This window comes from Psammomys obesus, unplaced genomic scaffold (genome assembly GCF_907164565.1).
Source record: "Psammomys obesus unplaced genomic scaffold, mPsaObe1.curated_primary_1811, whole genome shotgun sequence".
NCBI lineage: Eukaryota > Metazoa > Chordata > Mammalia > Rodentia > Muridae > Psammomys > Psammomys obesus.
The window spans coordinates 10,195,066-10,208,809 of record NW_026585504.1 but is presented as its reverse complement, the minus strand read 5'-3'; the positions used below and the strand labels follow the sequence as shown (position 1 = coordinate 10,208,809).

General features: G+C 42.0%; 2 protein-coding genes across 2 annotated transcripts in view; one reads left to right on the top strand and one right to left on the bottom strand.

Annotated features, from left to right (window-relative positions):
* Positions 1-13,744, bottom strand: part of Fam227b (family with sequence similarity 227 member B) — a 176,970-nt gene that overhangs the window by 49,024 nt on the left and 114,202 nt on the right. The gene's annotated exons all lie outside the window — the stretch shown is intronic.
* Positions 1,075-13,744, top strand: part of Fgf7 (fibroblast growth factor 7) — a 48,972-nt gene continuing 36,302 nt past the window's right edge. Inside the window, exons 1-2 of the mRNA XM_055603633.1 lie at positions 1,075-1,246; positions 1,841-2,378. Of these exons, the coding sequence (XP_055459608.1) occupies positions 2,093-2,378 (286 nt within the window). The 5' untranslated portion in view covers positions 1,075-1,246; positions 1,841-2,092. The remainder of the gene's footprint in view (positions 1,247-1,840; positions 2,379-13,744) is intronic.

Sequence of the window (13,744 nt, the reverse complement as noted above, 5' to 3'; positions counted from 1 at the left end):
TGTGTGTGTGTGTGTGTGTGTGTGTGTGTGTGTGTGTGTGTGTGTGTGTGTGTTGGGGATACACGGAAGAGGAATTTTAATATATGTATTCTTAAGTACTCATTTAGATTGGTGATACTAAATATACTCCATACTAAATATAAAATACAATCACAGTCTTGCTCAGTACGGGAGAGAGAGGTAAGAGATCATTTTGGAAAGCAAAAGAGCTCTTCTATATCCATTAGCTATTGGCCTTATAATTCTGTTCCTGGATTTATCTGTTTTTTTTTTTTTTTTTATGCTATTGCTCTTAGGTAGGCACAGCCAAACACCAAGGCAAAACCATTTTTCTAAAAGAATAATAGTTTTTCAAATCATGTGTCCCTTACTTCTGTGAGCCTTCAGTATAAATATATTGTGAGGTAAAATGTTACAATGACAGAGCAGCACTGGTCTGATTAGACGTGGCTGTTGACTTGATACCTGAAGCCGAGTCACAGGGAAGTCAAGCGACTGGTCCACATTCACAGTGTTTGTTAGAATACAATCCAGTACAAAACTAGGTCTCCTCAGCCTGACGATCACACACAATTGTGCAATATCTGTGAAAGGATATGTCCTTGCCTAGGAATGATGGCTTTCAGCCCCTGGGCCATGGGTTTCTCTAGTACTCTGAGTATGAAGGACTAACCACCAACCCATACTTGCCAAACAAACAAACAAACAAGCCCATGTGTTGTAAAGATCATCTAACTATTAAAAAGCCCTTATATGTGTTCTAGGAAATGTTTGCATGGTCTGTGAAAACACATCTTCTATGTTTTAAATGTCTAACATTTCCCTTTCTCCCTGTAACTGCTTGAGAATCAGGTCTGTTTGCACAGAGTGGAGATGCCCACTTGTGGATTTAAACCTAAGCTGTGTCCATAGCTCCCCCTTATGACCACTCCACAGTATAAACCTCCTTCTAGTTTTGCTGTTTTAGTCAACGAACAGCTCACTGGTTAAGTTTTAATTGCTTCCAATGAGGTCAGCAAAGGTATTTATTGAGAATCTCTGAATAAAAGGCTCCACGCACACACACAAGCGCACGCGCTCGCACACGGAGAAAATCCTTTTGCCTGTTGATTTATGGAAACAATTATGATTCTGCTGGAGGATTTCTCAGCTGAGAAGTAGTTTGTAGCTACAGAGAGGCTCAAGTTGCACGAGGCAGACAGCAGACACGGAACTCTTGTGTACCCAGCTGTTCTAAACAGAACAAGTAAGTTACTGTTATTTGTCTTTAAAACAATGCTGAATCTTTTTCTGAAAGGTTTTCTCTTTCTGTGGTTATTGTACTGAGGGGAAAGACTTTTGAGCTGTGTAAATATCTACAGAAATTGTGCTGTATGTAGTACGTGTGGAAAGAGACGCTTGAAGCTCTCCAGAGAAATCCTGACACTTAACTTGAAAAATCTGGGCACTTTAAGGGTAAATAAATTATTAAGCACAAACGTAAAGGCATATACTAATGAAATCCAGGGAGGCGTTTCTACTTTGTCGATAGTGGCTGTAAAACTTGACTTAAGCCAATAGCTCTAAGTACAGCATGTTTCTTAACAAGATAGCAACTGGAATGAATGGTGCAGTTTTATTGTGATGTCTCTCCGTAAACGCATAGCACTTCTGAATCTCCACGTAGAGTGGCGAAGATGCTCACCTCCTCTGTGGCAGCGTTTAACTGCATGCTGTGCCTTCAGCATTTAACTACACTGTATGCTAGGTTGTTGAGATTTTACCTACTGAAATTTACACCAGCAACTTTTTGTCTCCCTCTCTCCCCCCCTCCCCATTCCTCATCTCTCATTATGAGCAGAAATCAAGTAGCAAACAGCACTGCAGCAACTGGCCTTGGTTGCAACCTGTTTTTATACGGATCTATCAACTGTGTTACTGAGGAGGAACCCTGCTATTGGTATCAGAAGCTGAAAGATTAACAGGCTAACAGGTTGGAAAGATCAGCTGCTTTTTTCTCAAATCAATCTACAGTTCCCGGATAGGAGTAGCAATCAACTCAAGATTCGGTTCTCATTATGTTATTCATGAACACCCGGAGCACTACACTATAATGCGCAAATGGATACTGACATGGATCCTGCCAACTCTGCTCTACAGGTCATGCTTCCATCTCGTCTGTCTAGTGGGCACTATATCTTTAGCTTGCAATGACATGAGTCCAGAGCAAACGGCTCCGAATGTGAACTGTTCTAGCCCTGAGCGACACACACGAAGCTATGATTACATGGAAGGAGGGGATATAAGGGTGAGAAGACTGTTCTGTCGCACACAGTGGTATCTGAGGATTGACAAACGAGGCAAAGTGAAAGGGACCCAGGAGATGAAGAACAGTTACAGTAAGTGATGCCTTTACTCCAAGCCTGCTTAGATCTGCATGGTTTAAGGTTCCCTTTTTGGTCGCATGTTCTTCTTTTCTCTGGGGGATAAAAAAAATCACTGTAATATCAACTCCTGATTTTTTTCTCCACTGGGATTTCTGCACTAAGTCTCTAAAATATCTCTGGTAATAGGGCAAGTGTGCTCACCTTATGTCTGGAACTGATAGCACGAGCCAGTTGGAAAATACTCTACACTGTGGCTTAAATCCAAAATGTTCTTTAGTAAGAAAACATTTCAGTGAGAGTACTCACACTGACGTGGTTGTTTTCCTAGCAGAACTCAGTAGCTATTTGCATAAGTTCTCAGTAGGTGTTCCCCAAACCACCAGCCACGAGCCTGAGGAGCAGAGACTGTGTCTGTCTTTATTAATTGTGTTGCCTTTGAAAGGTCTGTGTCAGGGTACAGACTGGATAAGAATCTCCTTCCTGAGCACCATCAGCTGTGTGTGTCTGAAACACAAGGGAGGCTGCAATGCCCTCAGCCATCCTTAGCCTGAGGAGTTGGTGTTAGATCCCTTGATTCCCCACCTGACAGGTAACAGAGCTTTCTAACAGTTCCTTTGTCAAGAGTCTGTCATGTAAGTCCTATGCTGCCTTAAGAGAAACATAAGTATGAGGAAGTAGAAGTGAGCTGGAAGACAGATTATATCCAACACTTTTAACTGGAACACCCCACTTCCCCCTCAAGACCCTCTGCCTTAACATGTCAGGACCTGAGTTTTCATTTGATGATTACAATTCGTAACTAACTTCAGAGGTATTAAATTCAGTGGCATAAAACAAACACTTTACATTTACCTTAAGCATTTAAAACCCACAAATTAAAATAGCTTTGTTAGCATTGATAACATGGACGGCATTGAAATTGTGCGTTTGGTAATTCGTGTATACTTGAAAAAGGTTGCGTGGAGACAAGAGTGTGGCTGGGTATCTGTGACAGGACAGCTCAAGGTCTTTTTTTTTTTTTTTTTTAAATCTTTTCCTGAAATAGCTTCTAGTCTCTAAACTCACTAAACAACAAATAAGGGTTTGGTGAATGTTTCCAAAATGAAAATGGAGGACCCTTGTTTCAGCCTTAACTGATACAAACTGTGAGTAAAGAAACATGTCAGCTCTGGAAGACTAGTTCTGTAGAATTCACCTCAACAAATGGCCTCTGAGGAGCTTTCGCTGATAGCCACTCCTGTGTGGCCTTTTCCTTTGATATGAAAATCAGATAGAATCTGATACAGGTCCTAGGGACAGTTCCAGCACGTGTTCAGTCCTTGTCTATAAATGACTTGGAAAGCAATTCCTTCGTTTTTCCCAATGTTCAGCCTGTAAACAGGAATATGTTTTCCTCATTCTCACAGTCTATTGTGTTCTGAATCAGGGAATGCACTATATAATGTAAGGAAGCCCAAATACCCTTTACCTAATTGTCACCCAAAAAGTGAGATAAAGGTGCCCATTATCTCTTCATAGCAACCATGCAGCTGGGGCTAATTTCAAAATCTATAACAAGGTTGTTATTACAGCTCCATTGTAGATTTTCTCTACTTAATGACTAATCCCTTTGGATGCTTTTTACTAACTTACGAAAAGGTAAAAAATAATGGGAGCTAACACTCAGTGAAAATAAGTATGTATTATTATTTGAGATTAAAGTAATTACAAATGGAACACACACACACGCGCGTGCACACACACACACGCGCGTGCACACACACACACGTGAATTTTATTTTGTTTATGTTAAATTCCTGGAAATAATGAATTTAAGCTATTTGTACACATTTGCAAAGTGGTGAAATCACTTTATAATTTGAACATGGTTTAGTGCTAAACCCAAGTAGCTCTAGAGCCTGTTAGGCAAACCCCCTCTCCTCTAAAGCAAATAAGAAAGACAAAAGTCTCACCCTACATCATAATGTTGGAAGATCACAGAGACACTGTATTCAGAAGGACTTGACATAGCTTATGCAAATAACTTTCATTGACAAGCTTTTTAATAGTCATACAAGCTTCTTAACAGATTTATATGCTTTCTTGATATAGTAAAATCTCCCAGAGAGAGAAACTGCATCAGAATCTCTTAGACAAACTATAAAATGGTTGTCATTGTCCTACCATCCTATTGAAAAAGATAAGTGTCTCCAAAGTTAAGCAGATGTGAAGGTACTTTTGTGTGTAGGGAATCCCAAGAGATGGAAGAATAAAGGAGAATAATTCATTAGGAGAAAATTCTGATACGCATTGCCTGTCAGTTGAGACAGACTTGCTCCTTTTAAGAATGGACAGAAGCAAATGGACACATGTGAAGTTGAAGCTACTGAACTGGGAAATCCAGGTACGGACAGTGTGCCCAGCAGATTTGTTTACACTAACCAAACAGGATGAGAACTGCAATCACAAGAGCTGAGGGTGGTTTCGCAGTCCTCAGAGTTAGCACAGTGATCCAACAGAGGGGGTGCCCCTCCTGCCATCATTAGAGCGACAGCTAAAAGCAACTGGATTCAAATGAGCAGAATTCAGGAAGGAATAAAGCTCACCCTTAAACCCCCTGGTTCTGATGCTTCCACTTTTAAGCAGAAGTCCCACTTGAACTTCACTGGAGGCCCTTTATAATGGCATTGGTTTTCATTTTTTTTTTTTTCCGTCAGCCACTCTCACGGCTTTTGTTTGAGTGAAAGGAAACATGACCTGAGGATATGAATGAGACTTGGCAGGCTGCTTGCTTCCCCAGCGAAGCCTGGAACCCTGGGGTCCTACACATGCTAGGCACGCCTGCTACCCACTGAACCACATATTTACCTCTTGGGAATATGCTTTATAAAACACTCATAGATATGGACAGGCATTGTGGAAAGACGTGAAAGATCTGGGTGTGCAACCTTGCTTTCTGAGGTGTTGGGCTGGGAGGCTGAGGGGGCCCTGTGGGGCTGGTGGTGTGAGCATACGTCTCAGATCTTCAGGGGAATCAGAACATTACCTCAGGAACTTGCTTCAGTCTCCCCATGTTAGATGATCTCGTAGAAGACATCAAGTTTACACCAGAACAAGTAAATAAGCAAAACAAACATGTAAACAAACAAACCAAATCCTCCAAACAGTTCACCAAGAATGAACTGTATGGATTTGGGAATTCAGGAGGAACCAAGGGAAGTAGATCACAATTTCACTTTTTAGGGCAGTAAAAGGGAGAACAGCTCTCTCTCTCTCTCTCTCTCTCTCTCTCTCTCTCTCTCTCTCTCTCCTCTCTGTCCCCTCACTCAGCTCTACAGTAGGTTTCAAAATGACGAAGCTGGAATGTAACAAGAAGCGTAGAGGCACAAGAAATTCGCACAGGAGAGCATTGGTAAGTAGCATCATGGAGGGACAGGGAATGAATGGTCAATGCTTCGGGCGCATCTGTTGTCAGAACTGTCCCCTTGGAGACAAGGCCAGAGGCTGGATTTAGATGATTATTGGAGCAGACAGCTCATCAGCAGACAGAGGCAATCACTCCACACCTAACAAAAATAACAGTGCTGTTCAGTCGGGAGTTGAGGTGCTGAGTGAGAGATGGCAGCAGTGAGCTGCGTGCCCGACAACTGCTCTGAGAGACAGATGTGGGACGGAGGGCCTAGCTTCTCAAGATCATTTTCCTGCTTTGTTTGCATTCAGTACCTACAATATTGTGTTCCCAACAATAGCTAACACCACCCGTTCCTTTTGAGAACTCAGAGCCTCTGATCCAGGAGGCGACTCCTCTCTCCTGTAGAGTATTGTTGGCCATGTAGTAAGAAAGGGTTATTTATTCTGAAAGTTGGCCAATGGCTTGGCAACATGCTCTTTTGGATTGGTAGGCTGTGATGGGATGTGGCCTCACAATTGGCAGAACACAAATAAACACAGCATTGTTGGATTTGACTTTGGCCACAGCACCTTCAGAACTCAGTTGTCAACAACTCTTTGGATGGGTTCCTGTCTGTGCTAGTCTCTCTGTAACCCCCAAGGACACACAACAGCTTAGAAGGCTGAAGGTGTAAATGTGCTTGTGTCCCAAGAGTTCTTAGTAATTTCTTTAAAATAACAATCCACGCTATCAAAACAAACACAATTCTAACACCTGCCTTTTAAGAAAATATAAGGATCATGCCACACTTCCAACCATGGCGCGCATGTTCAAAACATGCTCCTAGACATGGCTGACAGGCTGGAATCTTCTAGAACTGGCAACAGGGACTCCTTAGTAAAGGAATTTCAAGTCTTGAAAATATGAAAGCTGGATAAATTGCTGAGGGGCAGATTTAGAAATGTTAGCTACTCTATGAAAACTCTGATATTAACATTGGTTTTTCCATGTTATAACCTTTATTTAGTTATTATAAGTTATTATAAGTATCTGAAACTCATTAAATGATAGTTACCTCACTAGCACAAGTATGTTCTTATAATGTCTCTTCACTTAAAATGACCAGTTGTTAATACTTATTTTTCTTAGTTTTAAGTGTGTGAGTGTGTGTGTGTGTGTGTGTGTGTGTGTGTGTATGTGTGTGTGTGTGCATGTTAGTAGAGATTTCTAGTGGAAGACACAGGTATAGATCCCCTGAAGCCAGACTTACAGGAGGGTTGTGAGTTGCCCAATATGGGTGCTAGGAATTGAACTCAGATCCTCTGCAAGAACAATATATGCTCTTAACCACGGAGCTATCTCTTCAGCCCTAAACTGACCATTTCTTCGTTACTGTAATTTCTGCATTAATCCAAATCAGATGGTCTTTTTCCTCTGGCTAAACTATTTAAGCTCTCTCTAGCCTATGGGGTAGGAGAACCAAAGGCGAGACTGGGCTGAGGGAGTGGAAGAAGGCAGATTGTAGACATGTGGAAGGAGCTGCTTTCTCTAGACTCTTTTCCCCCTTCTATTTCTCAATCTTGGCTGAGTATTGTATTCAGCTGGGACCTGTAAAAAATACTGATGCCAGATCCCATCCACAAAGACTCTCATTAAGTTGATCTAGGGTGCAGTCTGGGCATCAGGAATTTTTAAAGCTCTCTAGATGATTCTGAGATGCTTCCAAGGCTGAGAACTACCACACTGTGGGGATCACACTGGGGAAGCTAGCTCAGTTTGAATCAGAATCTCACCAGGAGGGAGGAGAAAGGAAATCAGAATTCTTTACAGTCTTCCAGTGACTCCAATGCACAGCTGGGGTTGCAAACTGCTATTTGGGGGGCAGGAGAGGGTGAGGTGGGGGATGGGATGCAGCCCAAGCCATCTCAGGGATGCTTTTAAACATTCTAGAGCCCTGGCATTTAAAGGGTTTCAGAGTTAACTTGTTCCCCCCTCCCCCACTGGACTGGAGGAATGCACCTCTGAATTATGAACGGAAGAGTTCTTTTAGGCCCACTGGACCTGAACTAATCTTAATAGCATGAACATATTCTGAACGAGCTAGACATGCGTTGAGTGGACAGACCTATAGCGTGATATAAAAAAGGTTGCTTAATCGAATGACACAGCTACATTGGGACAGCTGCTGGAGCAGGGGGCTAAGGGAGGTACAGACACCAATGTCTGCCTGCTTCTACCTGCTAACCCAGACACTTCTAAATTAGGCTTCCGTTTCTCATAGCCATGTTACTAAATTCAAAGGTAAGAGACTGAAAAAAGACAGTGGCTAACCTAGAAAACCCAGCGGGGATAGAACCACAGGTCCCCAAAGGATGTTTCCAGTCTAGCGAAAAGGACTGGAAGCTGGGTGCTTGTCCCCTTCGAAAGGATGAGATATGCATAGCATGAAGGCTGCACTTTTTACCTTTTTTTTTTGAGTCAATAGTTTTGGCAGCATGGTAACTTCTGTAGCATCACCGTAGAAACACATTATCGCTACATGCAAATTTCACGTGTGGCATATAACACGTAAGAGAAAAGCCAGGGCAAGAGCTAATATTCCCACACTCCAAACAGGCTGGAAATGAAAGCCTTCTCCCATGCTCGTGGCTTGAAAAGCTGTGCTAAAGGTCACTGAACAGGGGATGGAGAGATGCTCAGGTAAGAGCAGGCCCTGGTTTTTGTAGAGGACCTGAATTCAGTCCCCAGGATTCATGTCAGGTACCTTCAGTTCCAGGAGCTCTAATCTCCTCTTCCGGATTTTGTCGGCACCTGTGCTCACAGGTGCACATCTTTCCTTCACCACACACACACAATTAAAAATAAGAGTCAATGAACGTTTAAGTGATTCTTGACCAAGTTTCATCACTACATTTCAACGTATCTGTGGACCTACCCTAAGTAGAGAAATATTTCAGTATTTTTAAATACCATGTTTCAACTTTCTTAAGTGGCATATTTTTAATTTTCCATTATATTTCCCATTTAATGTTTTTATTTGAATACAGATGTAATTATGGATAATGTCGACAGAAATATTTGCGATGAAATTCAGAACCAATCCAGTCTGCATATTTCCCTTAAGGCAGTGTTTCCAAATTGTGTTTCTTAGAACACTGGTGTCCCTTGAGATAGTAATGGTGTTTCTCTGGCTTGCTGACTGAGAAATACTCGGATAATAACACTGAATTAGCCTCTTGCAGCAGAATTCTCTAAGCCTGTGTTACACTATGGTCAGCTTCAACTTCAAGGAAATACTGCAGGTGGGTTTCCAAGCTGACTTGACATCAGAACATTCCTTTGTCCCCCATTCTTCTCCTCACTCTGAATTTTGGTAGAACATTTAAATCTCAGCAATTTGCAACCTGAGAGCAATCTGGAATCTACCTTTGGAATAGTAAAGAACTAAACAAACCTGTCACTCAGCTGTTTGACTGAAATAAAAATTCCAGACAGCTGCCCAGAGCTGCCCCTTGATTTAGAACCACTGGAGAACAGCACTTAAGTGAAGCTTGCATGTTAGTCTTCTTTAAGACAGTATTTTGCACAATGGTGGAGGGCTAACTCCAGAGATTTCCAGTGGGATTTAAGCCTGATTGGAAGTTCTATCAGCTCTAGGCAGTATTATGGGACTGTTTTCCTAATAGGAAATGATGCTTGTAGCTATGACTGGGCAACCAACAAACTTCAGAATTATTTTTCATACGTTAACCTGAAATGCTTCACGATTCCAAGGTGACTGAAAAATTCTTATCATGTGTACTCATGCGCAAATAACAAACTTTTATTTTACTTATCAAAATTAGTTCGAGCAAAGGCTGTCATTATTTCAATTTTATCAATGACAAGTTTCATAAGCTGACCAAAAGATATTTAGAAATCTGCATTATGGAATCTTACAGGAAAAATATGAGAGGGCCATTCATCCGAGGTATTTGAAGGGTGACAGGGCCAGCGGCACATTCATCCTCTCTGCGCCCCAGCTGTTTCACTAGCGCACTGGGCCGCCTGCTTGTCCGCAACTCTATCTGAATGTGTTGGCATTCGAATTGGAGGGCTCTCACCCTCCCTGTTGGCGCCGCCTCATCCAGGGTACCGCATTTAGCCAGTGGAAGAAGGCAGGAAGATGTATAGTCATTAAATGTACTTTTCATTTAACTGATTACGTATTTAAAATCAGGTATAAGTAAAAATATGTTGTTAAATCATCAATAAAATTGATGTGAGCAAGAACTAAAAGCCTTGCTAAAAATAAAAGAAAAACATGCCTCATTTTTTTTTTCTTATTTTCTATCCGTCAGAAACAAAATTATTCCCAGAAGCAATTTGGCTAAGTTCTTGTACGTAATTTGAAGGGTCCAGTGGAAAGTTGTTATTGAGGCCAACTACACTAGCAGGCAATAGATAGTGTTTGTGACATGGGGAGATAGAAGACCAAGCCTCAAAGAGCTGTCTCCCCAATATTCATCCAGTAAGAATGAATCTACCTGCCTATTTATCAGCAAGTAAACCCAGAAGAAATAATTCAGAGTTGATGTTGACTCAAGGGATATCTGTGTTGAAAGGAGACAGAAAGGCTTTAAGGATTAAGGTGAGTTGTACTAGCAGAGAACAAGCAGGAGAGTGGTTATGTTAAGGTAGTATCTGCCAACTACTGAGAACGGTCCTTGTGCTGGTTGGTTTTCTGTCAGTTTGACACAAACTGAAATCATCAGGTAAGAGGAAATGCCAGTTGAGGAGCTCTGTCCACCCAATTGGCTGTGGGCATGTCCATGGGGGCATTTTCTTGATTAATGATTGATGTGGCAGGTGGTCCTGGTCTGCCTGAGAAAGCCAGGGGTAGCATTCCTCTGTGACCTTCACTTCAGTTCTTGCCTCCAAATCCTGACTTCCCTCAGTGACAGACTGTACCTGGGAGTCACAAGAGGAAAGAGACCCAAGTTTCCTTATGGTCAGAGTGATTAATCTCAGCAGCAGAAGGCACAGCAGGGGACTCCTGATCCCAGTGATCAGTGTGGAGGGGAGGGAAGGAGAGGAGATGCTGTGGGGGAGGGAACTGAGGAGGCAGGAGGCAGGAGGCAGGGGTCTGCCCTCACCCCGGTTCAGTGGCAGCAGCCTGATAGGTGAACGTCTCCTGTGTCTCACAGAGTTTCAGGGTGTCTTTCTGGTCACATCCCTGCTTGGTCTGGCTCATGGAGGGGGAGGCACAGAGTCGTGGGAGGTCATCCGCAGAGTGTGTCAGTTCCTCCTCTTACCAGCGAGAAGGGTATTTGGAAGACTGATGACACTTTGCCGTTTCCATTCTTTTGTTAAAGTCAATACTCATGATGCTTCCCTTTGAGAGACAAACTAGACAGTAAGCAAATCCACGGTATTTTAGAGAATGGACTGTGGAGCTGAGCGACACCTCAGGTGCACTCTGCTGAGAGGAATTGCCTTTTAAGATTCTTGTCATCACAGTGTGAGGACTGATAGCTAAAGAGAGCAACGCAGCATCTGTCTAGGTAGCAGGGTTGAGCTCCCCAAAGGCAATCCTATTTTTTTTTTTTTCAAAAAATTTGGGCATGTGTGTGCATGTGTGTGCACACACAAGTAAACCATACCTCATTAGGCTTGAGAGATGGGTCAGCAGTTAAGAGCACACGCTGCTCTCGAGTAGGATCAGAGCCTAGTTCCCAGAACCTGTATCATGCACCTCACAGCCCCAAGTAACTCTAGCTCTAGAGGGAACCCAACACCTTCTTTGGGCCTCTGTGGGCACTGGACCCTTACGCACGCACATATTTAAAAATTTCACCCATGCACATAATTAAAAATAAAACCTTAAAAAATCTCCATGAGAACATTTGCTTGTTAGAGGTCATCCGATTTTATATGGTAGAAATATTTTACTGAACATATAACTACCGCCAACTAAAATGTTAATTCTCAATAAACACAGTCTGGGAAGGTCTTCATTACTGGACTCTCCGTGTGGTACAGGGAGGTAGCAAAGACTGTTCTTTGAATTAATAAATGAGTGAAAAATAGGCCACTTCATTTCATATGATGGCATTTTTTGAATGGAAACTGTTTTTGGGAGTCATATGCAAGTTACACTGGCTAGAAAACACACATTTTCTTGTTTTCCGGATAGCAGCACACCTTTCTCTTTGGTTTTCGAATCTTCGGTCGTAACTAAACTACTTAAGTCAGCAGCATACAAACGGTAGCGATAACGGCTACATTATTGTTGGGAAGGAAATTCTTTTTCCTATAATACTTCCTGAGAAACCAGGCAGGTGATCACTTCAGACACGCGGCTGACATGTGTAGAATTATGGAGCTGAGCTGCTGCATTCTTTAGATAAGATCACTGTGGTGTCTGTGTGTGAGAATGAGGCTCAACTTCCTATGACTAGTATACCAGGACATAATTCAGCTGCTTCAACCTCCTCTGGACCTGGAAAGACCCGGGTTGTCTTTGCTCTTCATGTCTCTTACTTGTTTGACATTGGTCAGACATTGAACCATGGTAGATCCCAGAGAAGACTGGCATGAATCTGTATTTCAGTTTTTAAGATTTACTTTAAGATTTATGACCTTTTAAAGTATTTTAATAGTTTATTAGGCATTCACATTAAAATCATTACATTGCAGAGAAATAAATGTTTGCTGTTCTTGTAAATCTTTGAATTTAGCCTCTGAAAAAAATATAACATATAACTGGAAACATATTTTTGAATGACTAAAGAAGATAGCTAAAACTGAGGTTAATTCTTTCAAAATATAAATGCCAATATTGGAACTAGTGAACTATTTTTCACTACTGTAAGGATCTCTTGAACGCTCTCCTACTGTAAGCTTGAGACAACATTCTCCATCTCCTGGGACGAAAAAGAGTCTGAGGAAATTTGCCAGGCCATTTGGTTCATTGCTACATCAATTTTAGTTGTAAAATTATATATGGTCCTGTTTGCATCATAGTCAGGTGTCATTCATTTTAATTATGACATATCAGTGTGCTCAAAACTTGTGGATGACTCAACGATCAAACTGAAAAAAGCGATCCCCTTCTGTGCACTGTCAGATGACTTCCTGGGAGGCCTGGTGTGGTTAGCACACTTATAGAGAGTATGATCAAGAAGTTGGTCTGGTGGCTTTGCTGTGGATTTAGTAGCATCGCCTGTGGCAGTGTAGGGATGCCCACACACGAACATTACGATAGCATGTACAGTGTGGCCTTCAACCTGCTTTCCTGTCATGTGCATTCTACTGCCACCTTTCTTCATCAACACCTCTTTTCATGGAAAATTACTGACGCTTTAAAGGGGGGAAGGAGGTATCTCAGTAGTGTCTTTTCCCCAGTGAAAGCACAGGTCATCAATATTATTTCAACATAATAACGAAACTTTTTACTACCACAAGTCTACTTTCTAGCGTTGAGTGTGACACCTCGCCTGCGTGACCTGAGCATGAGCACTTCACAGCGGGCGGCTGGGCAGGGAGACATAGTCATCTTTGCAGGTGGGCACTGGCTCTGACATTCTGAGGGAAGCAACCACAGAGCGTGGATGGGAACTTACTCAGGCTTAATGTAGAAGCAGACTTGTAGTTTCCACTACTTGTATCACTCTACTCTGCCTAGTGTCAGTAAAATACCCCATATTAATTTGTACCAGGCTGTGGTATAATTTGCATCCAAAATGTATAAACACAACATTTCCTTCCTTATCATCTGTTCTAAGGAGTACTGGGCATTATCTTGCTTTACTCTGGATCCCTCCTTCAAAACATCTCCATCTGTCCCTCCATCCCTTGAGTTGGTGTAGCAATTTCAGTTTCCTCTGCTTACAGAATTGCTAAAGATACAGAAAACAAACTTTGGATGCATTTCTGAGATTCCTTGAAAGGTTCATACTCTGTTAATTAGCTAGTGTCTACATAATTATTATAAAATGCATACACACATAAATGTTAATTTCAGAAA